This window comes from Leopardus geoffroyi, chromosome B1, assembly GCF_018350155.1.
Source record: "Leopardus geoffroyi isolate Oge1 chromosome B1, O.geoffroyi_Oge1_pat1.0, whole genome shotgun sequence".
NCBI classification, from domain to species: Eukaryota; Metazoa; Chordata; class Mammalia; order Carnivora; family Felidae; genus Leopardus; species Leopardus geoffroyi.
This window is the reverse complement of record NC_059327.1, coordinates 133,411,572-133,439,039: the sequence shown is the minus strand read 5'-3', so window position 1 is coordinate 133,439,039 and position 27,468 is coordinate 133,411,572. Positions and strand designations below refer to the sequence as shown.

Sequence of the window (27,468 nt, the reverse complement as noted above, 5' to 3'; positions counted from 1 at the left end):
TAATGTCAAACCAATGTTTTTATTATTAACATTATTGAAAAATGTGAAATAAAGCTTTGAAGCATTAATTCTAAACTTAGATTTACATCATTAAGCTGCATTTCTGGCTGGAGCTCGTTTATTCATTTCCTTTTGGTTTTGTGGCCAATCACTGCTTCAAATTGAATATTCTGTAAACGATTTATAGCTGCCAAGGCACGTTCAGGAAGAAATCTGTATGGGAAAAAAAGTAGAAAAGTTTTCAATTAAAAAAAATTTTTTTTCAACGTTTATTTATTTTTGGGACAGAGAGAGACAGAGTATGGACGGGGGAGGGGCAGAGAGAGAGGGAGACACAGAATCGGAAACAGGCTCCAGGCTCTGAGCCATCAGCCCAGAGCCTGACGCGGGGCTCGAACTCACGGACCGCGAGATCGTGACCTGGCTGAAGTCGGACGCTTAACCGACTGCGCCACCCAGGCGCCCCATCAATTAAAAATTTTTGACACCGAAGTTCTTTTTTGTCGTCAGTTAGAATACCTTGAGAGTTATCTGGTTTGCATTTAATCTTTCTCTGTTCTTCCTTTCTTCCTTCACAGCAACCTCTCTTTCCTTTGTGTGTGTGTGTGTGTGTGTGTGTGTGTGTGTTTTAATATTCATCGTTCAAATACTATAGATATATAAGGAAAGCACTGATATATACCACTCTTCAAGCCTTCTCATATTAGTAAAATCTTATATGAGATTATATGTGATAAAGATCTGAAACTGAAGGTCTGGACTTTCTGCTGAAACTGTCCATGAACCCTGATATTAAGCATTCACAGAGAGACACCACCAGAACCCACTCCATCCTTCCTTCCACTCTTCCTTAACTATTTACTGAATATCCATTATGTACTTTATAATAAGGTAGACAAAAGTCCTCGAAAAACAGCTCCTGCCTGAGGAGCTTATTGTTGAGCGGAGAGGCTAAAATGAGATGAGAGATCACCTTGAAATAATTATTAAAAAATATTAGCCTTCTCTAATTAAGGACTATAACTGTGAGGAGGATTAATATGGGCTGGAATAGTGAAGGGAAACTTCAAAAGTGTTCAAGGATGGGTAAGATTTGAGCAGGCAGATGAAAGGAAGAGCCAACACGTGAATATAAGAAAGCAGATGTAGTCATCTGCAAAGAAAGTCATATTGAAAAATACTTTGGTATTGTTGACTAATGCAAGATTTACATCCTTGCCTTAGGTAGAGTGGAAGATGGATGAATAAGCAGAGAGGCAGGGAAGTTCTGGCTGAGAGAAAGACAAATATAAGAGAACTTGTACATGCCTTGTAACTATTCTCACAAGGAAACCTCCATGTTAATACTTGCATCTGCTCACAAAATTGTCTATGTCTGTAAAAGGAATTTTATGTGGAGAATATTAACTATATTTCCCAGTTGCTCAGTAACAAACCACCATGACAGCTCCACAATAGTACCAAAGATTTTGAGACTCTTGTTTATTGTACAGGGATACTTATTCTCCAACTCTGACACGATAGAGATGCTCATTCTCTTGTTCATATGCAAATATTCTATGATTTTGATTTTTTCTACATTAATATGACCTGGTTTGAGCCCCAAGAGAGGAGGAATCCCACGAAACTCATTTCCTACAGTTGCTTGGCAACAAAACAGTCAACTCTTGAGATGATGTTGCTACGAGGTCAAGGTTAGGCTAATTTAAGTTAGTCTATTTAAGCTAAAATGGAAGATTGAAATTGACGCAGCAATGCAGTTTGTCCACTGTTCTTGAATTGGTCTATTCCAAATTAGCAGTTTATATGGATTTGTTTCAAAATGACCCAAGAGCTTATCAAGTTTGTATAGTTCTCATTGATATAATTTCAATTTATTATAAACTGTCCCTCAGAATAAAGCTGAGAGATTATCTCCTCTGGGTAAATAATCCTATTTCTTCTTAGCATTTTTTTAAAGGTCTTTTAAAGTAATCACTACACCCAGTGTGAGGCTTGAACTTATAACCCCAATATCAAGAGTTGCATGCTCTACCAACTGATCCAGCCAAGCACCCCCTCTTCCTAGAATTCTATGTAAGTTCTACCTCCTAAACCCTTAACATCTGACTTCTGTGTCTTTTTTAATGGCAGGGGCTTTCCTTGCGTTATGTTATTTTATTCTTATGGTATGCTTAGACAGGAGGTATTATCACCATCCCCATTTTATATATGGAAAATATGAGGCCATAGAGGCTAAATAGCTTATCCATGGTCAAAGAACTGGTAAGTGGTAAAGTGGTTTTTGAACTTAGGTGGGACCTTCGTTCCTAATCAACTTTATTATATTGTGTTCCTTTAAAAATGATAAAACAGCCTCTAGAAGAGATAATATGGAAATCATGGAGGTGGTAGAGAATATGATTTTAGTACTGAAAGACAAAAATCTACCAACCTAGATCAGTGAATGTATCTTTTAAAACTTAAGGCAAAATAAAGAGTTTGTTAAACATACAAAAGGTGCAAGAATTCATAACCAGCAGAACTTCCCTGAGAAACTGTTGAAGGATACCCTTCAGGCAGAGGGGAAATGATACCAGATAGAGCTCTGGATCTATACAAATGAATAAAGAGCACTAGAAATATTAACCACATGGATGAACATTTAAGAATTTTCTTTGGGGGCGCCTGGGTGGCGCAGTCGGTTAAGCGTCCGACTTCAGCCAGGTCACGATCTCGCGGTTCCGGGAGTTCGAGCCCCGCGTCTGGCTCTGGGCTGATGGCTCGGAGCCTGGAGCCTGTTTCCGATTCTGTGTCTCCCTCTCTCTCTGCCCCTCCCCTGTTCATGCTCTGTCTCTCTCTGTCCCAAAAATAAAATAAACGTTGAAAAAAAAATTAAAAAAAAAAAAGAATTTTCTTTGTTATTTAAGTCTCTTTAAAAAGATATTGGCTGTTTAAACAAACAAAAACTATGTAGTCAAAGTAAAATGTACAACAATCATAGCCTAAAGTAGGAAGGGAGAAATAGAAGTGTACCATTGTAAGGTTCTTAGACTGTACATGAAGTTGTATAATATCATTTGGAGATTGGCTGTGATAAGTTAAAGATGCATATTATGAACCCTAAAGCAAAAACTAAAGTAACAAAACAAAGCATTATAGCTAGTAAGCCAACAAAGGAAATAAAATAAAAACATGCAAGTATTCAATCAAACCAAAAGGAGGCAGAGAGAAAAAAAGGAACCAAGATTAAATGGGATAAATAGAAAACAAATAGCAAGCTTTAAAGTAAGTTTTAGATCTAACTATATCAATAATCGTATTAAATGTAAAGAGTCTAAATACCCCCTATTAAATTGCCCCTGATAGATTGTCAAATTAGAGTAAAAAACAAACAAACAAACAAACACCTATATACTGCTTACAAAAGCACATTTCAGATATAAGGAAACAAATAGGAGTAAAAGACAGAGTAAAAGAACAGAAAAAGAGTAAAAGGACAGAAAAAGATTCAGTAAGATAATATTAATATAAAGAAGCTGAAGTGGTTATATTAATATCAGTAGATTTCATAGCAAGGATAAACAAGGTCACTTCCAACATGACAAAGTAGTTAACTCATTTAGAGGATAAAATAATCCTAATTGCTTATACACATAATAAAAGGGCTTCAAAATACGTGAAGCGAGAATGGAAAGAAAAGCAAAGAAGACAGACAAATTCACAATAGCTACAGATTTTGAGCCTCCTTTCAATAATTGATAAAATAAACAGAAAATCAGCGAAAAATACAGAAGATTTGAACAACACTATCAACCAGTTTGACATAAGCTGACATTTATAGAAAACTCAACAATACAGAATACTCATTCTTTTTGGGTGCATGTGGAACACTTACCAAGATAAACCATGTTCTGAACTTAACCATGTCTCAGTAAATTTAAAACATTCAAGTCATACAAAGTTTAATTAAATTAGAAATCAGAAAAATGTCTAGAAAATCTCCAAAAAGTTAGAAACTAAAAAAATCATTTCTAAGTAAACCATGATACAAAAGGGAAATTAGAAAGCATTTTAACAGAATATAAATGAAAACATAGAATGTCACAATTTGAGAAACAGAACTAAAAACAGTACACAGGGGGAAATTTATAGCGCTAAGTGCCTATGCTGGAAAAAAAAAATCAATGAACTCAGTTTCTACATTGACAAACTAGAAAAAGAAGAGCCAATAAGTGAATAATAGAATAAAAGGAATAATAAAGATCAGAACAGATATTAGTGAAATAGAACACACAAAAAAATGGATAAAAAAATAAAAGAGGGGCGCCTGGGTGGCGCAGTCGGTTAAGCGTCCGACTTCAGCCAGGTCACGATCTCGCGGTCCGTGAGTTCGAGCCCCACGTCGGGCTCTGGGCTGATGGCTCAGAGCCTGGAGCCTGTTTCCGATTCTGTGTCTCCCTCTCTCTCTGCCCCTCCCCCGTTCATGCTCTGTCTCTCTCTGTCCCAAAAATAAATAAACGTTGAAAAAAAAAATAAATTAAAAAAAATTTAAAAGAAAAGAAAAGAAAAGAAAAGAAAAGAAACCAAATGCTAGTTCTTTGGAAAAATCACTAAATTGATAAACCTCTAGATAGACTGATGAGAACAGAAAAATAAAAATATAAATTTCCAATATCAGGAATCAGACATTCTAAACATATTACAAATACAATAAGGGAAGATTTTGAATAAATTTATGCCTATGAATTTGACAACTTAGATGAAATGGACAAATGCTCTGAAGGACACACATTACCAAGAAGAAATAAGCAGCCTGAAAAGCCCTATAGGTTTTAAAGAAATTGTATTTATAGTTAAAAACTTGCCCTTAAAGAAAGCACCAGGCCTAGATGGCTTCACTGGTGAATTCTCCAAATGTTTAAAGAAAAAATAATGCCAATACCACACAAGCTATTCTGGAAAAGAGAAGAAGAGGGCGTACTTTCCAACTCATTCTGTGAAGTCAATATTATCATGATGCAATATCAGACAAAGACATTACAACGCGAGGGTGGTTTATTCTTTAAAATGAATCCGTGTAGTTCACCATATCAACAAACTAAAATGGAAAGAACATATGATCTTAATATCATCAGCAAAAGCATTTGACAACTGATATTTACTCTTGGTAAATACTCTCATCAAAATAGTAACAGAAGGGAACTTCCTCAACATGATAAAAAGCATCTATGAAAAAACATCTACAGCTAACATTATACTTAACTGTGAAATACTGAGTACTGTTCTTCTAAGCTCAAGAAGACTACTTGGAGGTATGCTCTCACCAATCCTATGTGACATTGCATGCAAAGTTCTAGCCAGTGTCATATAGTAAGAAGAAAAACCATACAGATTGGAAAAGAAGTAAAAGTGTCTTTATTTGCCGACAATACTATCATCTAAAATAATCTGTAAAAAAAATCTGTTAGCATCTACAAAAAACTGCTAGAGATGAGTTTAGCAAGGTTGCTAAAATACAAGATAAAGTGCAAAAATCAAACACACACACCAGCACCAAACAATGGGAAATAGAAAAATTGTTTTAACTGCCTTTTGAAATACCATCAAAAACATGAAATGCTTTGGGATAAACCTGATAAAAGCTGTGTAAGACTTTTACACTGAAAACTATAAAATGTTGTGTGGAGATACTGAAGAAGATAAAAGAACAAAATGGAAAGATATTTTGGGTTCTTTGTTTTCTTGGATTGGAAGCCTCAGAATTGTTAATGTTATTTCTCCCCCAATTGATCAATAGATTCAATGCAATTTCAGTCAAAACTCCAGCAGGCTTTTAAATAGACCCTTTATTTTTAAAGATACTGTGTTCTCTTGCAACTGTGTTTCCTTCAATTGGAATAGTCTCTGGCAAAGATTAAACTGAGATGTTAGAGCAAATGAATCATTCTTTTTTTTTTTTATAGATTGAATAAGGCAATAACAGAGACAATGTAACCATTCTCCTCAGGCACAGAGAGTTTCCACAGCAACTTTCACAAGAGAAAGACTCTTCATGAGGACAATAGTTCCACTGGTGTTTTAGCATTTTAGATGTTTTGTGCTGTGCTTACCTTCCTAGTATTAGATGTAGATTGATATATGATGGAACAAAAATCATTTTCTTATTGGTAAGTATTCCATCTATCAAGCTTCTTGCAACTGCGTCTGTCTCCAATACAGGCCATAGTCTATGATTAAGAAGAAAAAAGTTTGGTTCTTTTTGTTGTCGTTTTAATTAACAAAGGCAGGAAAATTAACTTATATCACCAAATTAGGATTTAAAAGGTTCCAGGATTCACTGCACAAACGCCACCTGCCCCCACCAACCCCCACCCCCACATGCCTTGGGAATGTTTTGTTATCAGAGTCTTAAACTTTCACACCAGGTATGCATGTTTTATGGCTCACTCAGTCAAAATATCAAAAGGGTGGAGAGGAATTAAATGACAGATGTGAAGAGGCAAGGAAGAATGGTGGGTAGGATTACTCATGGGACAGAAAGGAAACATCTGACATCTTTCTTCAGGCTTATTTAATACAAAGCTTTGCTAAGCATACTCTCTTTCTTCTGGAGTTATCCCATAAAGCTGGATTTGAAGGCATTCCGTACTTGAGATCCACCTCTGAATCACCTATACTGCAATTTAATGAGAGTTCGAGATGTGCACAGGGAGTATAGCATTGCTACTGGAGGTATATAGCCTTGCTTATACTGAAGACTGTGTACATGGGCTTTCTTTCTCTTTCTTTCTTTCTTTCTTTCTTTCTTTCTTTCTTTCTTTCTTTCTTTCTTTCTTTCTTTCTAGAGAGAGCAGGGGAGAGGTGTGGGCAGGGAATCTCAAGAAGTCTCCATGCTTAGCTCGAGCCTGATGCGGGACTTGATCCCATGACTCTGGGATCATGACTTGAGCCAAAATCAAGAGGTGGACACCCAACCAAATAAGCCACCCAGGTGCCCCTACATGGGTTCTTGAATATTTATTCATAACCACAGGCCCAGTGTAGAATGCCCATTAGTTCAAGATGATGATTAGAGTTTAAAATGTAAATGGATTGGAAGTGTTGCATCAAAATGAAGATGTCCAGGCATGAGCTGAATGGCCAGTGAATAAAAAGGTTGTGTAGAAGAGTTAAGTAAGCAGTTAATGAATTTTATAACTTCCTTCCCTGACGTATTCTGTGATATACTACAGGTTATTATGTGATTGAGGTTTCCATGGCATTGAGTAGTAAGCCAGCAGAGAGTAATAAAAATCAATACCTCTCTAAATTATTGGGTTCTGCCTTTTGTCTTCCTGATTTTTCCTAGCTGGTTTCATCAACCCAGCCTCTGAGCCAAACCTCACTTTATGGACATTTTAGCTTTTGCCGAGGAATATTCAGAATCCAGCAGTCTGGGTGTAATCAATCCCACATCTTCAGCCTTGGCTGTCAGACTCTGGGGTTGCTCCCAGGCATCCACACCACCTAGGATCTCATTAGCCTTACTCTTCTCATCTATTGTGCCTTCCCTACCAGTTCACCTGGTTCTCTTGGCATACACTAAGCTTAAATGCTTCCCAGGAGGGTTTTTATTAGGCCCAGTTTGCTTTTTAAGAAAACTGAGCCCAGAGTCCCAATCGTACCATAGTATTTACTTAAATATTGTATTACTGCTAAGTATCTATGGCCTAACACTATTAAGGACTCCCCTGCCAGGGGGTGACCACAGCTCCAGAGACAACCCAGATAATTCAGAGTTCAGGGTCGATAGCTTCAAATGAGGCTAAGCTTAAAGGAGAATCTGTTAGCTCTTTTGAATGAATGTATTTAGGACTAAATCCTCCAGAAATAAACTGGCTTCAGATTTTATTAACCTGCAGCAGAAAAATACCAGAATTGAGGCAAATTTGTGAAGAAGGTATCTTAATTTTAGCACCCTTCTGCTCACCTTTCTGCCTTTTTACTCTCCTTTCAGGACCAATTTCTCCTCTCTTATGGTCTCAAATCCTCCTTTACCAGAGACAAAGTTGTCATAGAAGTTCACCTTGACTAAAGGATTAGGGACTCAATTTATTGCTGCTTCTAAGAATATTTGCACTTTCACAGAGGACAAGGTGGTAATGGTAATCAAATGGTAATCAAGGTGGTAATCAAATGCTGTGATTATATTTAATACATCAATGTTTTCCAAACCTGTCTCCAGACTCACCTGGTAGGTATGCTTGTAAAGCAAAGCAAAGCAAAACAAAACAACTCATTCTTGGAGCTCATCGCAGCCTACTGAATCAGAATCTCTAAGGAAGACCCTAAGAACATTTATTGTTTATGGAAGCATAGGTGATGATTCTTAGGACAAGACAAGTTTGAAAGATACTGGAGTACTTCATGCTAGCACTGTGGAAAATGGAAAAGGGCGTATATCTGTACCTTTCCATACTCTATTTGAGGAGGATGAACCACAAATGGGAGAGGGGGATGTTAGGTATCGCTCATCTTGGGAGTGGGTTTCCAGGAGAGGACATTCTTGACATCCCCTAAGCACATCTATCTAGGGGCGCCTGAGTGGCTTAGTCGGTTGGGTGTCCGACTCTTGATTTTGCCTCAGGTCATGATGTCATGGTTTGTGGGTTTGAGCCCTGCGTCCAGCTGTGTGCTAACAGCACAGCTAGGAGCATGCTTGGGATTCTCTCTTTCCTCTTGCTCTCTGCGCCTCCCCCTATGCTCTTTCTCTCTGTTTCCCAGAATGAATGCATAAATAAACTTAAAGGAAAAAAAAAGCACACTGGGGTGCCTGGATGGCTCTGACTTCGGCTCAGGTCATGATCTCACAGTTGGTGAGTTCAAGCCCCACGTTGTGCTCCATGCTGACAGCTCAGGGCCTGGAACCTTTGGATTCTCTGTCTCCCTCTTTCTCTCTTCCCTTCCCCTGCCTGTCCTCTCTCTCTCTTTCTCTCAAAAATAAATAAACATTAAAAAAAAGCAAAAAAAAAAAAAAAAAAAAAGCACACCTCTCCAGCCTGCCCCACTCCTTCACTCCCTCTTGGCACCTGAGTGTGTTGAACCTTTAACCTGTTCACAAATAAACCCCAATTGCTTAAATCATTGGTAGCTGGTCACTCCTGCCAGTCCTCAATGAATTTTTTCCCTTTGTTCATCTCATTTCAAAGTGAAAAAGGCAATACAACATTAAGAAAAACATTTTGGGGTGCCTGAGTGGCTCAGTCTTTTAAGCATCCAACTTCGGTTCAGGTCATGATCTCACATTTTGTGAGTTTGAGCCCTGCATCAGACTCTGACAGCTTGGAGCCCGGAGCCTGCTTCAGATTATGTCTCCCTCTCTCTGTCCCTATCCCACTCCCGATCTGTCTCTCTCAAAAAGAAATAAACATTTTAAAAAAAAACATTTTTCCTTTTTCACTTTTTTTCTATTTTCTCAGTTGACCCACCTAAAAATCTCCTACAGTTTTCAGGTCAATTTCTCATGCCATATTTTCATCCTGAGTTGACTTTGACCTCACCTTGTGCTTGGGTTTTTGGTGAACCCAGTATTCACAAAAACTGGGCAGAGACACGAGGTTTGGATTCCAGTTTTTCCCAAGGCTTCAAGTTCTAATGTCAGAGCTCTGTGGAAGCCAACAGCAGCAAATTTGCTGGAACTGTAAGAGAATTACCCACCATTGTTAGCTAAGGTACAGTGAAACACATTCTCCAGCTTTCTGTAAGAAGGCAATGCTGATTTGGTTCGAGAATAAGTAGAAGCCAATTTTCCAAATCTTCCACTTGGTCAATTTTCATTTACTTTTTCTTAAATGTACCAGTTTCTTACTTAGCGATGATAGCAATAGAACAAATCCTAGTAATGTATTAACTGGCTTACTGCTTACTTTTCCACCCTACAGGTAAGGTTTTCCATTCAGTCTTCAAACTCTTGCCTAATCAGTTTTTTTTTTTTCAATTTTTTTTTCAATGTTTATTTATTTTTGGGACAGAGAGAGACAGAGCATGAACGGGGGAGGGGCAGAGAGAGAGGGAGACACAGAATCGGAAACAGGCTCCAGGCTCTGAGCCATCAGCCCAGAGCCTGACGCGGGGCTCGAACTCCCGGAACTGCGAGATCGTGACCTGGCTGAAGTCGGACGCTTAACGGACTGCGCCACCCCGGCGCCCCTTGCCTAATCAGTTTTAATTGCTGTTTTATTTTGAAAAATATGAATCAGGAAAGACGTATTTAGAAAAACTACATAACTAATATCTACATTGGAACTTCTGTGGGACCTCTCTTGTTAACTTAGTTGCTAGTTTCTCTTTTGACACTGGAGGCCACTTTGGCTTCTTAATTTCATTGTGAAAATCTGGAGTAAAAAGACCTTAGGTGATGTGAGTGTGTTGTGTGTGCAGCCTTCAGCATATCACTTTATCTTCTTTGATTTTCTGATTTCTTTCTTTTTTTTTTAATTATTCAGTTTTGAGAGACACACACAGAGCATGAGCGGGGGAGGGGTAGAGAGCAGGGAACACACAGAATCTGAAGCAGGCTCCAGGCCCTGAGCTGTCAGCACAGAGCCTGATATGGGGCTGGAACCCACTAGCCGTAAGATCATGACCTGAGCCAAAGTCGGACGCTTAACTGACTGAGTCGCCCAGGCACCCCTGATTTTCTCGTTTCTAAATGCAGGTGACATGAGCTGAAATCAAGAGTTGGATGCTCAATTGATAGAGCCACCCAGGTGCCCCTATTCATTGTAGTTTTGATCCAGGTGACAAGAAGAACAGTAAAGTTAAAGGCTTGATGCTTTCTTAAGGGAGAAGAGAAAATGGAAAAGTATTATTATATTGGGTTCCACATATCTAAACATTAAAACAATAGCAAATGTTTAATCTGTGAAATTCTTACTTGTGTTTTAAGATGTGCTGACAGCTCAGAGCCTGGAGCCTGCTTCAGATTGTGTCTCCCTTTCTCTCTGCCCCTCCCCCACTCACTCTCTTTCAAAAATAAGTAAACATTGGGGCGCCTGGGTGGCGCAGTCGGTTGAGCGTCCGACTTCAGCCAGGTCACGATCTCGCCCTCCGTAAGTTCGAGCCCCGCGTCGGGCTCTGGGCTGATGGCTCAGAGCCTGGAGCCTGTTTCCGATTCTGTGTCTCCCTCTCTCTCTGCCCCTCCCCCGTTCATGCTCTGTCTCTCTCTGTTCCAAAAATAAATAAACGTTGAAAAAAAAATTTAAAAAAAAATAAGTAAACATTAAAAAAAAGATGGTAGAGACAGCTTGAAACACCGTATGTCTGTGCAATGACCCCTTAACTTCATTGAAATGTAGCCATATCTGTGACCACATTCAGTGTCAGAAGTAATTTTGTCCGTGACTCAGTTTAACCTTAACCATTGTGTATAAGTAAATAATAAATCCATTAATTATGCACCCCTACACCCTCCCACTGATACTCATGTGTTGACTGTTACAAAAAGAACTGGACCAAATGTTAGCAAGTTAAATTTTTCTATGAAGTTGATATAAAGCAGAAGTAAGGAAATGAGATGCCATTGAAGAAGTTTATAAGGAAAAGATATTTTGCAAGTAGTGTATCCTCAGGGCCTCTCAACCTTTTCTCTTTGTGTCCTTGGTAGATCATGGAGTGTACTATCTGCATCTTTTAATCAGGTAGATGGTTTCTCTTAATCTCTCTGTCTCTGTCTCTGTTCCTCTCTCTCTCTCTCTCTCTCACACACACACACACACACACACACAATCTTTCATGGCACGAGAATACTGGAAAATGTTCTGATTCAGGGGTCACCCTAATTAGCTTATCTTGGGCATGCAGGCTATGGAATACATTTATGTTCATTTGGATTTCTGTATTTCTGTTTTACTTCTTAGTCTGTGGGTTCCCTGTTTCTTTTATCAACATGTACTCATTCCAGGATACGATGGAAACATACTTGGCATTACATTTCATTGCTTTACAGAGCAGTTTTCAGAAATCTGAAAATATTTTAAACAATTACAACCAGTTTCATAGATAACCCTGCTATGAAGATTAGAATCTAAGGTCTAATAAACCCTTAAAAGTATGTGAGTATGTCTGTATGTATTATGTATGTATGTATTATGTATCCATCCATCTATCTATATGGCATTGCTGGAAAAGAATACTTACCAATATGGAATAAGATACGGAATCACCCCATGGCCACACACTGAAGCCACTGTGACGATGTGGCCATGATTTCTCTTCATCATTGATGGAAGAAGTGCTTTTGTGATCTTAAAGATCATTGAAGAAAGAAAAAAAACAATGGCACAGGTGTTAAGTTTCAAAAGTAGGTAGTTTTATTTTTAAGAAAAAAGAGCATTTGAGACTTTTGTGATGAAATGGAATATGTGTCAAGATTTCATGATTACTTCTACAGAAATGAAAAAGATTGAAATGTATTTGTTTAAATTGGCATTGAGGGCTGTGCACTGAATATCACATGCTAAGAACTCATCTTAATATTCCTCTGTCTTGCCTTCGGAAGCAATCAAATATCTCCTTTATGGATATATCATATGAACAATAATATCAAGGGAAAAATTCAGAGTTTTCAGAACTGAGAAGATTTCCTATGGTAGTCTGGTATCGTGTAACTTTTTTTTTTTAGTTTAGGGTTTTACCATTCTAATGAGAAGAGTTGAAATCATGTGCAACTATAGCAAGTTAACTAGAAACAGCTGAGTTCTGTCCTGATTTACAATCATTATCCATCATGAATAGATTTAGTATCTCCCTGTTTGTAACATCATGTATTATATTTTGATGTTACGGGAAATAAAAAGTCTGTCTTTATTTCCAAAAAGCTTTTACTGTTTTGTGAGAAATATTAATAGTATTTTATGAGAATTTTATAAACACACCCTATGGACCCTATGCAAATTAATAGAGCCAGAACTGGGAAACCAAGTCACTCCCAAATTTCTGACCCACAGAAACTGTGAAAGGAAAATAAACACTTATTGTTGCCTCAAGCCACTAATTTTTTAAATTATTTTTGTTTGTTTTAACAAGTAGAAGTTAGTGATTCATCACTTACATATAACACCCGGTGCTCATCCCAACAAGCACCCTCCTTAATGCCCATCACCCATTTAACCCATCCCCCACCCAACTCCCTCCATCAACCCTTAGTTTGTTCGCTATCATTAAGAGTCTGGGGGCACAGACTATTAGGTGGTCAGTCAGTTGAGCGTCGGACTCTTGCTTTTAGCTCAGCTAACTGTTGTGGGATTGAGCCCTGTGTCAGGCTCCAAGTTGAGCATGGAGCCTACTTGGGATTCTCTCTCTCCCTCTCTCTTTGCCCCTCCCCTGCTCATGCTCTTGCTCTCTCTCTCAAAATAATAACAAAGTCTGTTTTATGGTTTGCTTCTCTCTTTTTTCCCCCTATGTTCACCTGTCTCATACCATATATGAGTGAAATCATGTTATTTGTCTTTCTCTGACTATTTTGCTTAGCATAATACATTCTGGCTCCATCCATGTCATTGCAAATGCTAAGATTTCATTCTTTTTGATGGCTGAGTAATATTGCATTGTGTATATATACATTACATCCTCTTTATCCATTCAGCAGTCAGTGGACATTTGGGCTCTTTCCATAGTTTGGCAATTGTTGATAATGCTGCTATAAACATCAGGGTTCATGTGCCCCTTTGAATTAGTATTTTTGTATCCTTTGACTAAATACCTAGTAGCACAATTGCTAAATTACAGGGTAGTTCTATTTTTAACTTTTTGAGGAAACTCCATGCTGTTTTCCAGAGTGGATGCAACAGTTTGCATTCCCACCAACAGTGCAAGAGGGTTCCTGTTTTTCCACATCTTCACCAATATCTGTTGTTTCTTGTATTGTTAATTTTAGCCATTCTGACAGATATGAGGTGGTATATCTTCCTAGTTTTGATCTGCATTTCCCTGATGATGAGTAAGTTGAGCATCTTTTCATGTGTCTGTTAGCCATTTGTATGTCTTCTTTGGAAAGATGTGTATTCATATCTTCTGCCCATTTCTTAACTGGATTATTTGTGTTTTTGGGTGTGAGTTTGCTAAATTCTTTATAGATTTTGGATACTAAACCTTTATCTGATATGTCACTTGCAAACATCTTCTACCATTCAGTAGGCTGCCTTTTAGTTTTGTTGATTGTGTTCTTTGCTGTACAGAAGTTTTTATTTTATTTTATTATTTTTATTTTAAGAGAGAAAGAGTAGGGGGGGAAGGGCAGAGGGAGAGAGAGAGAGAATCTCAAGCAGGCTCCACACTCAGCACAGAGCTTGACCCGTGGCTCAATCCCATAATCCTGGGATCATGACCTAAGCAGAAATCAAGAGTCAATCAATGTCTTGAGCAATCAAGATGCTCAACTGACTGAGCCACCCAGGCACCTCTGTGCAGAAGCTTTTTATCTTGATGAGTCCCAGTAGTTCATTTTTGCTTTTTCCCCTTGTCTCTGGAAATATGTCTAGTAAGAAGTTGCTAAAGCCAAGGTCAAAGAGGTTGCTGCCTATGTTCTCCTCTAGGATTTTGATAGTTTTCTGTCTCATAGTTAGGTCTTTCATCTATTTTGAATTTATTTTTGTGTATGGTGTAAAAAAATGGTCCAGTTCCATTCTTCTGCATGTTGCTGTCTAGTTTTCCCAACACCATTTGCTGAAGAGATTATCTTTTTTCCACTGGACATTCTTAACAGGTTTGTCAAAGTTTAGTTGACCATTTAGTTGTAGGTCCATTTCTGGATTTTGTATTGTGTCCCACTGATCTATGTGTCTGTTTTTGTGCCAGTACTATATGGTCTTGATGACTACAGCTTTGTAATATAGCTTGAAATCCATAATTGTGATGGCTCCAACTTTACTTTTCTATTTCAAGATTGCTTTGGCTGTTTAGGGTCTTTTGTGGTTCCATACAAATTTTAGGATTGTTCTAACTCTGCAAACAATGCTGGTAATATTTTGTTAGGGATTCCATTAAACGTGAAGATTGCTTTGGATAGTACAGACATTTTAACAATATTTTTCTTCTAATCCTTGAGCATGGAATGTTTTAACATTTCTTTATGTCTTCTTCAATTCCTTTCAAAATGTTCTGTAGTTTTCAGAGGACAGATATTTTACCTCATTGGTTAGGTTTATTCCTAGGTATCCTATGGTTTTGGGTGCAATTGTAAATGGGATTGATTCGTTGATTTCTCTTTCTGCTGCTTCATTATCGGTCTATAGAAATGCAACAGATTTCTGTACGTTGATTTTGCATCCTGCAACTTTACTGAATTTATGTATCAGTTCTAGCCATTTCTTTGGGGGGTCTTTCGGGTTTTCATCTTATTTTTTTTAATGTTTATTTCTTTTTGAGAGAGCACAAGTGGGGGAGGAACAGAGAGAGGGGAACAGAGGATCCCAAAAGGGCTCTGCACTGACAGCGGCAAGCCCGATGTGGGGCTTGAACTCATGAACTTCAAGATCATGACCTGAACCAAAGTCGGACACTCAACTGACTGAGCCACCCAGGTGCCCCTCGGGTTTTCTACAGAGTATCATGTTGAATAGTGAAAGTTTGACTTCTTCCTTGCTGATTGGGATGTCTTTTATTTCTTTTGTTGTCTGATCACTGAGGTTAGGACTTCTAGTTCTATGTTAAATAACAACGGAGAGAGCAGACATCCCTGTCTTGTTCCTGACCCTAAAGGAAAAGCTCTCAGTTTTTCCCCATTGAGGATGATATTAGCTGTGGGTCCCTTTGTGATGTTGAGGTATGTTCCCCCTATCCCTACTTTGTTGAGGTTTTTTATCAAGAATGGATGCTATACTTTGTCAAATGCTTTTTCTGCTTCTATTGAGAGAATAATATGGTTCTTATCGTTTCTTTTATTAATGTGGTGTATCATGTTGATTGATTCATGGATATTGAACCACCTCTGCATCTCAGGTATAAATCCCTCTTGATCATGGTGAATAGTATTGTTGGATTCAGTTTGCTAGTATCTTGTTGAGAATTTTTGCATCCATGTTCATTCGAGATATTGGCCTGTAGTTCTCCTTTCTCATGGGGTCTTCAGTTTTAGAATCAAGGTAATGCTGGCCTTGTAGAATACATTTGGAAGTTTTCCTTCCATTTCTATTTTTTGGAACACCTTGAGAAGAATAGGTATTAACTCTTCTTTAAGTGTTTGGTAGAATTCCCCTGAGAAGGCATCTGGCCCTGGACTTATGTTTGTTGGGAAATTTTAAAAATCTTTTTATTTATTTATTTTTTAAATAAAATTTATTTATTTATTTATTTATTTATTTATTTATTTAGAGAATAAGCAGGGGAGAGGCAGATGGAGTGGGAGAGAGGGAAACTCAAGCAGGCTCCCTGCTGTCAATGCAGAGCCCAATGCAGGGCTCAAACCCACTGACTGTGAGATTATGACCTGCGCTGAAATCCAGATTCAGACGCTTCACCAACTGGGCCACCCAGACATCCCTTTTTGTTTTGGGAGATTTTTGACTACTGATTCAATTTCTTGTCTGGTTATGGGTCTGTTCAAGTTTTCTATTTTTTCCTGTTTCAGCTTCGGTAGTTTATATGTTTCTAGGAATTTCTTCATTTCTTCCAGATTGCCCAATTTGTTGGTATGCAATTTTTCATGATATTCTTCTTTAAATGTTTGTATTTCTGTAGTGTTGGTTTTGATCTCTCCTCTCTCATTCGTGATTTTATTTATTTGGGTCCTTTCTCTATTCTTTTTGATAAGTCTGGCTAGAAGTTTATCACTTTATTAATTCTTTCAAAGAACCAGCTTCTAGTTTCATTGATCTGTTCTACTGTTCTTTTCCGTTGTTTCTATATCATTTATTTCTGCTCTAATTTTTATTATTTCCTTCCTTTAGGCTTCATTCCTTTTCTAGCTCTTTTACAAGTAAGGTTAGGTTGTATATTTGAGATTTTTCTTGCTTTTTAAAAAGATTTTTTTTAATGTTTATTTCTTTTTTTGAGAGAGAGAGAGAGAGCATGAGTAGGAGAGGGGCAGAGAGAGAAGGAGACACAGAATCAGAAGCATGCTCCAGGCTCTGAGCTGTCACCACAGAACCCGATGTGGGGCTTGAACCCACAAACTGTGAGATCATGACCTGAGCTGAAGTCAGATGCTTAACCAACTGAGCCACTCAGGCACCCAAGATTTTTCTTGCTTCTTGAGATAGACCTGTATTGATATATACTTCCCTCTTATGACTATTGCATCCCAAAGGTTTTGGATCATCATGTTTTCATTTTCATTTGCTTCTATGTATTTTTTTAATTTCTTCTTTACTTTCCTGGTTAACCCATTTATTCTTTGGTAGGATGTTCTTTAACCTCCATGTATCATGCTCTTACCAAGTTTTTTCTTGTGGTTGATTTCAGGTTTCATAGTGTTGTGGTCACAAAATATGCATGGTATGATCTCAATCTTTTTGTATTTGTTAAGGCCTGATTTGTGACCCAGTATGTGATCTATTCTGGAAAACATTCCATGTGTGCTCAAAAAGAATGTGTATTCTGATGCTTTAGGATGAAATGTTCTGAATATATCTGTTAAGACCATCTGGTCCATTGTGTCATTCAAAGTCATTGTTTTCTTATTGATTTTTTTGCTTAGATGATCTGTCCATTGTTGTAAGTGGGGTTTAAAGTCCTCTGCTATTATTATATTATCAATGAGTTTCTTTATGTCATGTTATGTTATGTTATGTTATGTTATTTATATGTTTGGGTGTTCTCAATTTGGGGCATAAATATTTATAATTGTTAGATCTTCTTGTTGGCAGTAGACTTATATGATGATACTGTGCTCTTCATCATCTCTTATTACAGTCTTTGGTTTAAAATCTAGTTTGTCCGATATAAGTATGACTACTCTGGTTTTTTTTTTTTTTTTTTTTTTTGATGTCCATTAGCTTGGTAATGGGTCTCCATTCCTTCACTTTCAATCTGGAAGTATCTTTAGGTTTAAAATGAGTGTCCTGTATGCAGCATATAGATAGGTCTTATTTTCTTATCCATTCCGATACCCTATGTCTTTTGATTGGAGCATTTAGTCCATTTACATTCAGAGTGATTATTGATAGATATGAATTTAGTGCCATTGTGTTATCTGTAAAGTCATTCTTTCTGGAGATTTTTTTCTGTTCCTTTCTAGTCTTTGTTGCTTTTGGTCTTTTTTTCCCACTCAAAGAGTCCTCTTCAATATTTCTTGCAGGGCTGGTTTAGCGGTCACAAACTCTTTTAGTTTTTGTTTGTCTGGGAAACTCTTTATCTCTCCTTCTGTTCTGAATGACAGCCTTGCTGGTTAGAGTATTCTTGGCTGCATATTTTTCCCATTCAGCATGTTGAATATACCATGCCACTCCCTCTGGCCTGCCAAGTTTTTATGGCTAGATCTGCTGCTAACCTTATTTGCCTTCTCTTGTAAGTTAGGGATTATCTCCCTTGTTGCTTTTAGAATATTTTCCTTATCTCAGTATTTTGCAAATTTTACTATGATATGTCTTGGTGTTGGCCTGCTTTTATTGATTTTGATGGGAGTTCTCTGTGCCTCCTGGATTTGGATATGTTTTTCCTTCCCCAGATTGGGGAAGTTTTCAGCTAAAATTTGCTCAAATAAACCTTTTGCCCTTTTCCCTTCTTTCTTCTTCTGTGACTCCTATGAAGCAAATACTATTATGCTTTATGGGGTTGCTGAGTTTTCTAAGTCTACATTTGTGATCCAATATTTTTTTCCCTCTTCTTTTTAGCTTAATTATTTTCCATAATTTTATCTCCTATATCACTTATTCATTCCTCTGCTTCTTCCATCTTTGTAGTCATTACATTCAGTCATGTTTGCATCTCAGTTATAGCATTTTTTATTTTGGCTTGACTAGCTTTTAGGTCTTTTATTTCTGCATTAAGGGACTCCTGGTGTCTTCTATGCTTTTCTCAAGCCCAGCTAGTATCCTTTTCATTGTTGTTTTAAATTCTGAGTCAAGCGTATTACTTATACCTGTTTCAGATCCCTGGCCATGACCTTTTTTGTTCTTTCTTTTGGAATGAATTCCTCTGTGTTGGCATTTTGTCTAGATCTTTGTTTTCTTCTCTGTGTTAGAAAAGCCTGTTATGTTTCCTACTCCTGAGAGTAACGGCTTTATTAAGAAGAGGTCCAGGTTGTGGTGCTTCATGAGGTGTTTCTAGTGTATGCTATGCACACTCCGCTGTTGTGTTTTGGATGCTCTTTCCCTCAGGTCAGTACACTGCAGAGTTTTTCCTTGCCTTCAGTGGGGAGTATTTGGACCTTGTCCATTGTGTGGTGAGTTTCAACTAATATGGTTTGGTCTTCTTGTTAAAAGAGGACAGAACTTATTTCCACTGTAGCTAAGGCTTTGCAGCACTCTATGGTCAGTAGACTTGGTGCATGTAGGGGTTTGTGCTGGTCTTCTGGGGAGGGGCCCACTGCTGCTCTGGCTCTCAGGTATACTTGCCCTCATATAAAAGTACCTGCAGAGCACAGATGGACAAGGCTTGGTGTAAGCAGCTCAAACCTCCACTGTGGATGTTGTGCTGCTCACTGAAGTCTGTCCCTATTTCCATGATGTGGCCTCTTTTCTCCCTCTATTTGTGCAGTTTGTTCTCTGAGTCCTCAGATCAATTTCTTGGGTGTTCAGAATGATTTGATATTTATCTAGCTGAGTTCGAGGGATGAGGCAAGCATAGTGTCCCCCTACTACTCCACCATCTCAACTCAGGCCACTAAATTTTAATAAATTTGTTATGCAGCTATAGACAACTAACACAGGAGGTCTCTATGTACTTTTGTGGTCATAATAATCAATCCTCATTACCATGTGTGACGGGTTGAGGAAGATGGAAAGAACATATCTATTTTCTTCTCTCTTCCAGAATCTAGATTTGCTCTACACTGATATTGGGGCACTGTAAGATTAATCCATAGAAATGTTTTCTACAAAGGTATATTTCAGTCTTCTACTAACCAACTACAAGAGGTTTGTAGAGCCATCTATCTAAGTTCCAACATGGATCTAGAGCTTATCTGAGTCCCATGCAGAAAATGTCCAACCCCTACATACATAGAAGTAGTAATTTATGTTGTCCTTTCAGTTCTAAAATTCCATGACATGAGGTCACAAGTGAATGTATATTGTATATATTTCCTCTAAAGTACTGAAAAAATGTATACTGACAACCCTTAGCAAAACTCCACAAGTATTTTTTGAGCACTTGGTCCACCCATGCCATGTTTTGTGTTAAATTCTGGTGGATAAGACAGACCAACTAGCCTACATTCTGGTGAGTTGTGTCTCTTCAAACTCTGTGTCCTTCTCTCAGAGACTCTTCCACTCAAATTAATTTGGTAATTCTTGATTTTAGGCAAATATAAAGGTGTGAACTCAATTACAAACTTCATGTACCTTAAGAGGATGAGTCAGACATGCACAAACCGGAAATGTTTCTCACACTCACCCAAAAATGTCCTAGGATGTTGACCTCAAAAGTTTTGGTAATCTCTTCATCCTTGGTACTAAGAAGGTCAGCTGGATATACTACCCCAGCATTATTCACCAAGATGGTTACATCTCCTACTTCTTTCTTTACCTGTGAAGGGAAAAAATTACTAGGTATGTTATAGAAACTCAAAGTTTTGGGGCTGATGTCATCCACGAATTAGATTCTTTATTCCACTTGATAAGAAATCTCAGAGTTCAGGCTGGAAAGAGCTTTAGTCCAAAAAATGGATGCAAAGAGAACACTGTCATAAAGTTAGGAGAAACTATGTTTTTTAACATCTGAATTTTCATATTATGTAAATCATAGATTTTTAAACTTTATCTATAAAGTGAATTAATATTTGTGTTGATTAATTGATATATTGGTTCTGATCAAACATTTTTATAGTGCTAACTGAGTAGTCTTGTTTCTACCACCTACTAATTATATGATCGTGGACTGGCTTAACTCCTCCTTAGCAGAGCAAAATCTCAGTTTGCTCATCTGTCAAATGAGGTTAATAGAGTTATTGTAGAGATGAAATTAAAAGATGCAGTAGTTTATCAGAGTGCTCGGTTCATTTGATATTTACTCTTTTAAAAATTGTTACAATAATTACTAACATTACATTTTCTATAGAAGACTAGATTACTGGCAACATAAATAAAATACCATAGAGAAAATAAAGAAAAAAAAAGGAATTACTGCAAAAGTAATAGGATTAAGATAAAACTAAGAAAGTGATTCTTTCTTCTGGTGATGAATCTCTTCTCTGTCACTCTATACCACTGCTCAAACTTCTGATCAGAAAGAAATTGGTTAGTAATATGAAATAATAATAATAGGCAGAGTTGAGTGGGTTCTATACAAGGAAAGAAATGTATATCCTTCCTTATTCATACAACCACCTTAGTTAGCAGAGGCTAAAATAGAATTTAAATCAGGCAGCCATAAGGAATCCATGTCCATGGAAATAGATACAAAATTATTTGAAGGAATTTGTAGTTTGAAATCTCACCTGCTTTACACAGTTATAAATGTCTTCTCGGTTACTGCAGTCTACGACAGACACATGCACGGTGGCCCCCAGTTTTCTGCATTCAGCTGCTGTTTCCTCAACACTGTGCTGTAATTGGAAAAAACAAATGTAGAAAGATGTAGGTCAGTTAGGGGACAAGACAAAGGGAGAAAGACTTGGAGAAGATATTTCTTTAAAGATTAAAACTCATGGGATGTCTAGGTGGCTCAGGGTAAGTGTCTGACTCTTGCTGTCCTTTTAGGTCTTGATCTCAGGCTTGCAAGTTCAAGCCCCATGTTGGGCTCCACACTGGGCTCTGCACTGGACATGAAGCCTACTTTAAAAACAAACAAACAAACAAACAAACAAACAAATAAAAGATTAAAATTCATGTCCAAAATGCCCTCCTTGTTTGTACAAAAGCTTCGTGAGAGACACTGCCTGCCAACTTGCAAAGGGAGTGTATGTGGTGTTTCTGCCAGTGAGTGCTCATACTAGATATGGGTTTTTTATCTTTGACTACATTCTCAACAGCCATTCTGCATCTAAACAAAACAAACCAAACCAAACACCCTTCATGTTTTTCCAGCTTTTTATCTTGGGTTAGAGGTTCCTCAAGAGGCAGTTTTTTAAAAGCAGACTACTCTCATAGACAGAACATGCTTGAAAGATGTTGCTCTTTGTGGGGTCATGAATGGAGGTGTTGGGGTACACAGAAGAAAAGAAAATTCAGCTTTTCATTTGACAGATTGTCAAATTGTTGCTGAGCACCAACCATATAGTAGCAGTAAAGCACCAAATAGCAATTCTAAACTAGTGGTAATTTTAAACCATATGCCTCTGCCTGTCATACTTTTCTTGATGATTCTGATTTAAGCCACTAGGAGGGAAGGAGAAAGAAGGATCCTTATTCGAGGAAGCCTTTCCTAGGGAGGCAATGCTACCACTCTTGGTGATATAATATTATGTTCAAGTGTTTTGGAGTGAAAATGGGCAAAGGCCACAGCTAGAGTCTCATCTATGTAACAACTTCATACATGTAATAAGTTTATAGTAACTTTGTATGCAGAAACCCAAGACATGGATATAGAGAAACTTTTTTTCAGCCTAAATTCAAAGACCTTTTTCCTAAGATAAAACTGTCCTGATGTTTCTTGATCTGTATTTCTGGAAAACTAGAATTCTTTTCAAGTTTTGACATCTGTTGATTTTATAGAGATTATAAGGTTTTAAAAATTACACTTTTTGGGGTGCCTCAGTGGCTCAGTCGGTTAAACATCTGACTTTAGCTCAGGCCATGATCTCATAGCTCGTGGGTTTGAGCCCCACGTCCGGCTCTGTGGTGACAGTGGGGAGCCTGCTTTGGATTCTGTGTCTCCCTTTGCCTTTCCCCTGTTCATGCTGATGCTCATGCTCATGCTCTGTCTCTCTCTCTGAAAAATAAACATTAAAAAATTTTTTTAATTACATTTTTTCCTCTCACAATTTGTAGATTCTTCCCTGTGACGAAGAGGCAAGGCTGCCTGAAAGCCTTTTTCTCACACCAGGATGTTCACAGTGTGGCTGTTACTTGAGGCGGTCCCTGAATGAGTGGCAAGTGGTTCCCTTAGCCAGTGCTGCCTCCCTTGGGTCCTTCATATTCCACTACCTCAGGCTCAGCCCCAGAGTAGCAGCCTGAAATCCCAAAGAACAGACCCTCACAGACATTAGGACACAAAGTCACAGAGCCAATATCCCCTCATAACCTTTTGGGGCTTGCAGAGGAGTAAAGAGGGAGGAGAGGAGCTCTTTCACCAATTTATTTATTTATTTATTTTTAATTTTTTTTTTGTTTATGTTTTATTTATTTTTGAGAGAGAGAGAGAGACAGAACACAAGTGGAGGAGCAGCAGAGAGAGAGAGACAGAATCCGAAGCAGGCTCTCGGCTCTGAGCTGTCAGCACAGAGCCCGATGCGGGGCTCGAACCCATGAACTGTGAGATCAAGACCTGAGCCGAAGTCAGTTGCTTAACTGACTGAGCCACCCAGGCGCCCCTTTCTTTCACCAATTTAGACGTAGCTTGCTCATTGTCAGATTACAAGAACCACCATGCATTTTTTTGTCTCTAGACTCATGGTCAGTAGAGAGAATTCATGACCAGAGCTTTCATCAGATGCTTTGATTAAAGAATTAATAATGTGTCAGTCTTCTACCCGTGCTAGAGAACTACAAAATGTAATGTCTTGTCTTTTTGTAAGCAAAAATATTTGCTTTAGGGGAGGGTGGGTGATGGGTATTGAGGAGGGCACCTTTTGGGATGAGCACTGGGTGTTGTATGGAAACCAATTTGACAATAAATTTCATATATTAAAAAAAAAAGTTAATTAAAAAAAACTTAAAAAATAAAATAAAATAAAATAAAATAAAATAAATACTTTCCATGTTAATCACCTTTAAAAAAAAATATTTGCTTTAACCTCAACCCCAGTTTGCAGTGACTCCACTTTTCAGAGTGTTCCTAAAGCAACAGTTTAGATTGAATGAGGGCACACTAACATGACTCTAAGGCAAAAGAAATCAGCCATAACCAAGAGAGCTGGCACCTTCCACAGGTTAAAGGAGATCTGAGTTACATTTATAGCCTTACAGTGAATCATTTAACACCTTGAATGTTTGGTTTTTAAGTTTTCTTTTTTTTTTTTTTTTTTTTTTATTTTGAGAGAGAGAGAGTGAGAGCACACTCACACATGCAAGTGGGGGAGGGGAAGAGAGAGCATCTCAGGCAGGGTCCGTCAGCGCAGAGACTTGGGGCTCAATCCCACAAACCAGGAAATCATTATTCAAGCTGAAAGCAAGAGTTGGTTGCTTAACCAACTGAGCCATGCAGGTGCCCTTAATACCTTCATTGTTTAACCATAAAATTCAGGGATTCAAAGATACCCTATGAGGTTAGGTGACTCATCCTTCAGGCAGAATCTTAAATAAGTCATTTTTATTCCTTGTCACTGGAATTTAAAAAAATGTAATCAATAGGCGCACCTGCGTGGCTCAGTCAGTTAAGTGTCTATGCTGACATCTCAGAGCCTGGAACCTGCTTTGGATTCTATGTCTCCTTCTCTCTCTGTTCCTCCCCTGCTCACTCTCTCTCTCTCTCTCTTTCTCAAAAATAAATATTAAAATTTTTTTAAATAAAAAAATAAAAATATAATAAATATCAGTCATCTCTCCCAAACACATAGCTAGAAAGAGATTAAAAGGTTATATTTTATCAAGACTTTTTCCTGGATTTATACTTCTTTCTTTCTTTTCTTTTTTATCTTTCCTCTTTCTTTCTTTCTTTCTTTCTTTCTTTCTTTCTTTCATTAATGCCTAAGAACAGCAGACAGCAGTTTTCTCAATTTGTAAATCTCGTCCCCTTCTAGAAAGCTCATTGGAATCTCTTCAAGGACCAACTGATGACAAATCACTTCCCTGTATATCAACTCATCTATTAAATGCCTGTGTATGTTACACAAAATGTATCAACTTTTCCTTGTACAGTATTCTCTACTGTCTGGAAAGAACCAGAGAAGAACTACTTTTCTAAGATCAAGTGACTTTTTTTTTTAAAGATTTTATTTTATTTTATTTTTTATTTAAAAAAATTTTTTATTTATTTATTTTTTTTTAATTTTTTTTTTTCAACGTTTATTTATTTTTGGGACAGAGAGAGACAGAGCATGAACGGGGGAGGGGCAGAGAGAGAGGGAGACACAGAATCGGAAACAGGCTCCAGGCTCTGAGCCATCAGCCCAGAGCCTGACGCGGGGCTCGAACTCACGGACCGCGAGATCGTGACCTGGCTGAAGTCGGACGCTTAACCGACTGCGCCACCCAGGCGCCCCTATTTAAAAAAATTTTAACATTTATTTATTTTTGAGAGACAGAGACAGAGTGTGAGTGGGGGAGGGGCAGAGAGAGGGAGATGGAATCTGAAGCAGGCTCCAGGCTCTGAGCTGTCAGCACAGAGACTGATGCAGGTCTTGAACTCACAAACCACAAGATCATGACCCGAGCCAAAGTCTAACACCCAACCAACTGAGCCACCCAGGCACCCCTCGAGTTTATATATCTTTAACACAAAGCTCTTTAATTTAAATATACAGCCACATATTAGATATCTTCACCAGACTGTCCCACAGGCATCTCAGACTCACTCAGGGCAAGCAGTGTTAGAAAGTTATATGGAGAGTGTTGGAGCTGTTTCCCACCAGTGTTGGGCGATCTTGGCTGGGTGGGGAGAGGAGGAAGTAGGGAAGAGAAAGAGAACTTGAACCTATGAGCTGTGAGATCACGACCTGAGCCAAAATTGGACGCTCATCCGACTGAGTCACCCAGGTGCCCCTAAAGATTTTATTTTTAAGTAATCTCTACATCCAACGTGGGGCTTGGACTTACAACCCTGAAATCAAGAGGTACACATTACCGACTGATCGGGGCACCAGCCAGGTGCCCCAAAATGACATTTTTGAAGGCTTTAAGAAATAGGACAACTGGACATGACAGCAAAGAACATCAGAGAGTAGTAATATAGTGGCAATTAAAATCTCACTGTGATCTGTGGAAAATCTGATTTTTTTTTTCATATTTATTTTTGAGAGAGTGAGCATGGATGGGGAGAGGGCAGAGAGAGAGTGACAGAGGGTCTCAAGCGGGCTCTGTGCTGACAGCAGAGAGCCCGATGTGGAGCTCAAACCCATGAACCATGAGATCATGACCTGAGCCAAAGTTGGACCCATCATTGACTGAGCCACCCAGGTGCCCTGAAAATCTGATTCTTAAAAAAACTTCACAGTTTTTCCAACCTAAAAATCCTGTCACATTTTTCTGTGTATTATTTTTATGGACTTCCAGAATTCACAAGTGTAGGGAAAATGATACAAAATTTCAGTTTTATTTTTGAGTAGCTAATATAATGTTTACAAAGAAAAATATGAATGCTCAAGAGAAAGCCTGACCCACTGCATGTTGTTGTTGTTTTTAAAATGGCTTATGTTTAGTATGGACAGACATTGTTCTTAGTGCATAAAATTCACTTGTTTAATCCTCTTGCCAAGGAGTCCACAAACTTTTCCTGTAAACTGCGAGAGAGTAAATATTTTAGGATTGTGTGGGTGGGAGTGGAGGCAATAAGAGGTTCTGTCGGATGTTCTTCTTTGTTTCTTTATTTGCTTGTTGCTTTGACAACCCTTTAAAAAGGTAAAAAACATTGCTAGCTCAACAGCCTGCCCAAGGACCAGGTTTGTTCCATTAGCCAGAGTTTGCTAACACCTGTTATTACCCATCCTGTGAGGTATTATCTTCATTTCAAAGATAAGGAAACTGGAAGCTTGGAAGTAGCCTGGCTCCTGAATCTGTGTTATCAACTTAAATATCATGGCATAAAAAAAATCACTGCTTAGTTCTCAGTTATGTTTCCTTCATCAAATCACCCCAATGCATGTAGAATAAGGCACCAGGGAAGTTAGCTATTAAACATTAAAAAAGAAAAATACAAAGGTACGCAGATGCTAAGTCAAATAATTTTCGAAACATATGCCTTACTTATGACTTTAAAAGATGGGGCAAATGAATCCATTACCTTATTAATATCCCACAGAACCAGTCTGCTCTTCCGTTTTGCAAATTCATAGGCAGTCGACCTGCCTATTCCATGTCCGGCTCCTGTAATGAGGATAGTCTCCCCAGCCACAGATTTTCTCCTTTGGGGAATGAAAATTTTCACCAATGCCTCCAAATAGGAGTAGATGATGGTGAGCAGAAGAAGGAGGAGATCCAAGATAATATTCATGGCTCTGCTCTGTACTCCTTCTCTGGCTCAATCCTTGTCTACCCGCAGCTAAGAGCCACCTTCTGCACAAAGGTCCAGGGGAGAGCTGTGCTCCAGGTGTTG

The 27,468-nt window shown here is 38.3% G+C and overlaps 1 protein-coding gene across 1 annotated transcript; it reads right to left on the bottom strand.

Annotated features, from left to right (window-relative positions):
- On the bottom strand, positions 1-27,468 carry HSD17B13 (hydroxysteroid 17-beta dehydrogenase 13). Its single transcript, XM_045473417.1, has 7 exons — positions 27,157-27,468; positions 21,557-21,664; positions 20,515-20,646; positions 12,160-12,266; positions 9,522-9,659; positions 6,093-6,209; positions 1-213 (listed from the first exon to the last, which is right to left on the bottom strand). Exons 1-7 carry the CDS (start codon positions 27,364-27,366, stop codon positions 123-125), a joined length of 903 nt encoding a protein of 300 aa, XP_045329373.1. The 5' UTR covers positions 27,367-27,468; the 3' UTR covers positions 1-122.

Bases quoted from the DNA above. Each gene is read 5' to 3' on its own strand.
- HSD17B13 (XM_045473417.1), bottom strand. From the start codon at position 27,366: ATGAATATTATCTTGGATCTCCTCCTTCTTCTGCTCACCATCATCTAC. The intron at 20,647-21,556 runs GTGAGATTTCAA...TTCCCTTCACAG, and splicing joins TTTATAACTGTGTAAAGCAG to GTAAAGAAAGAAGTAGGAGA. The intron at 6,210-9,521 runs GTGAGGTCAAAG...TCTTAATCATAG, and splicing joins ACCAAAAACCCAAGCACAAG to ACTATGGCCTGTATTGGAGA.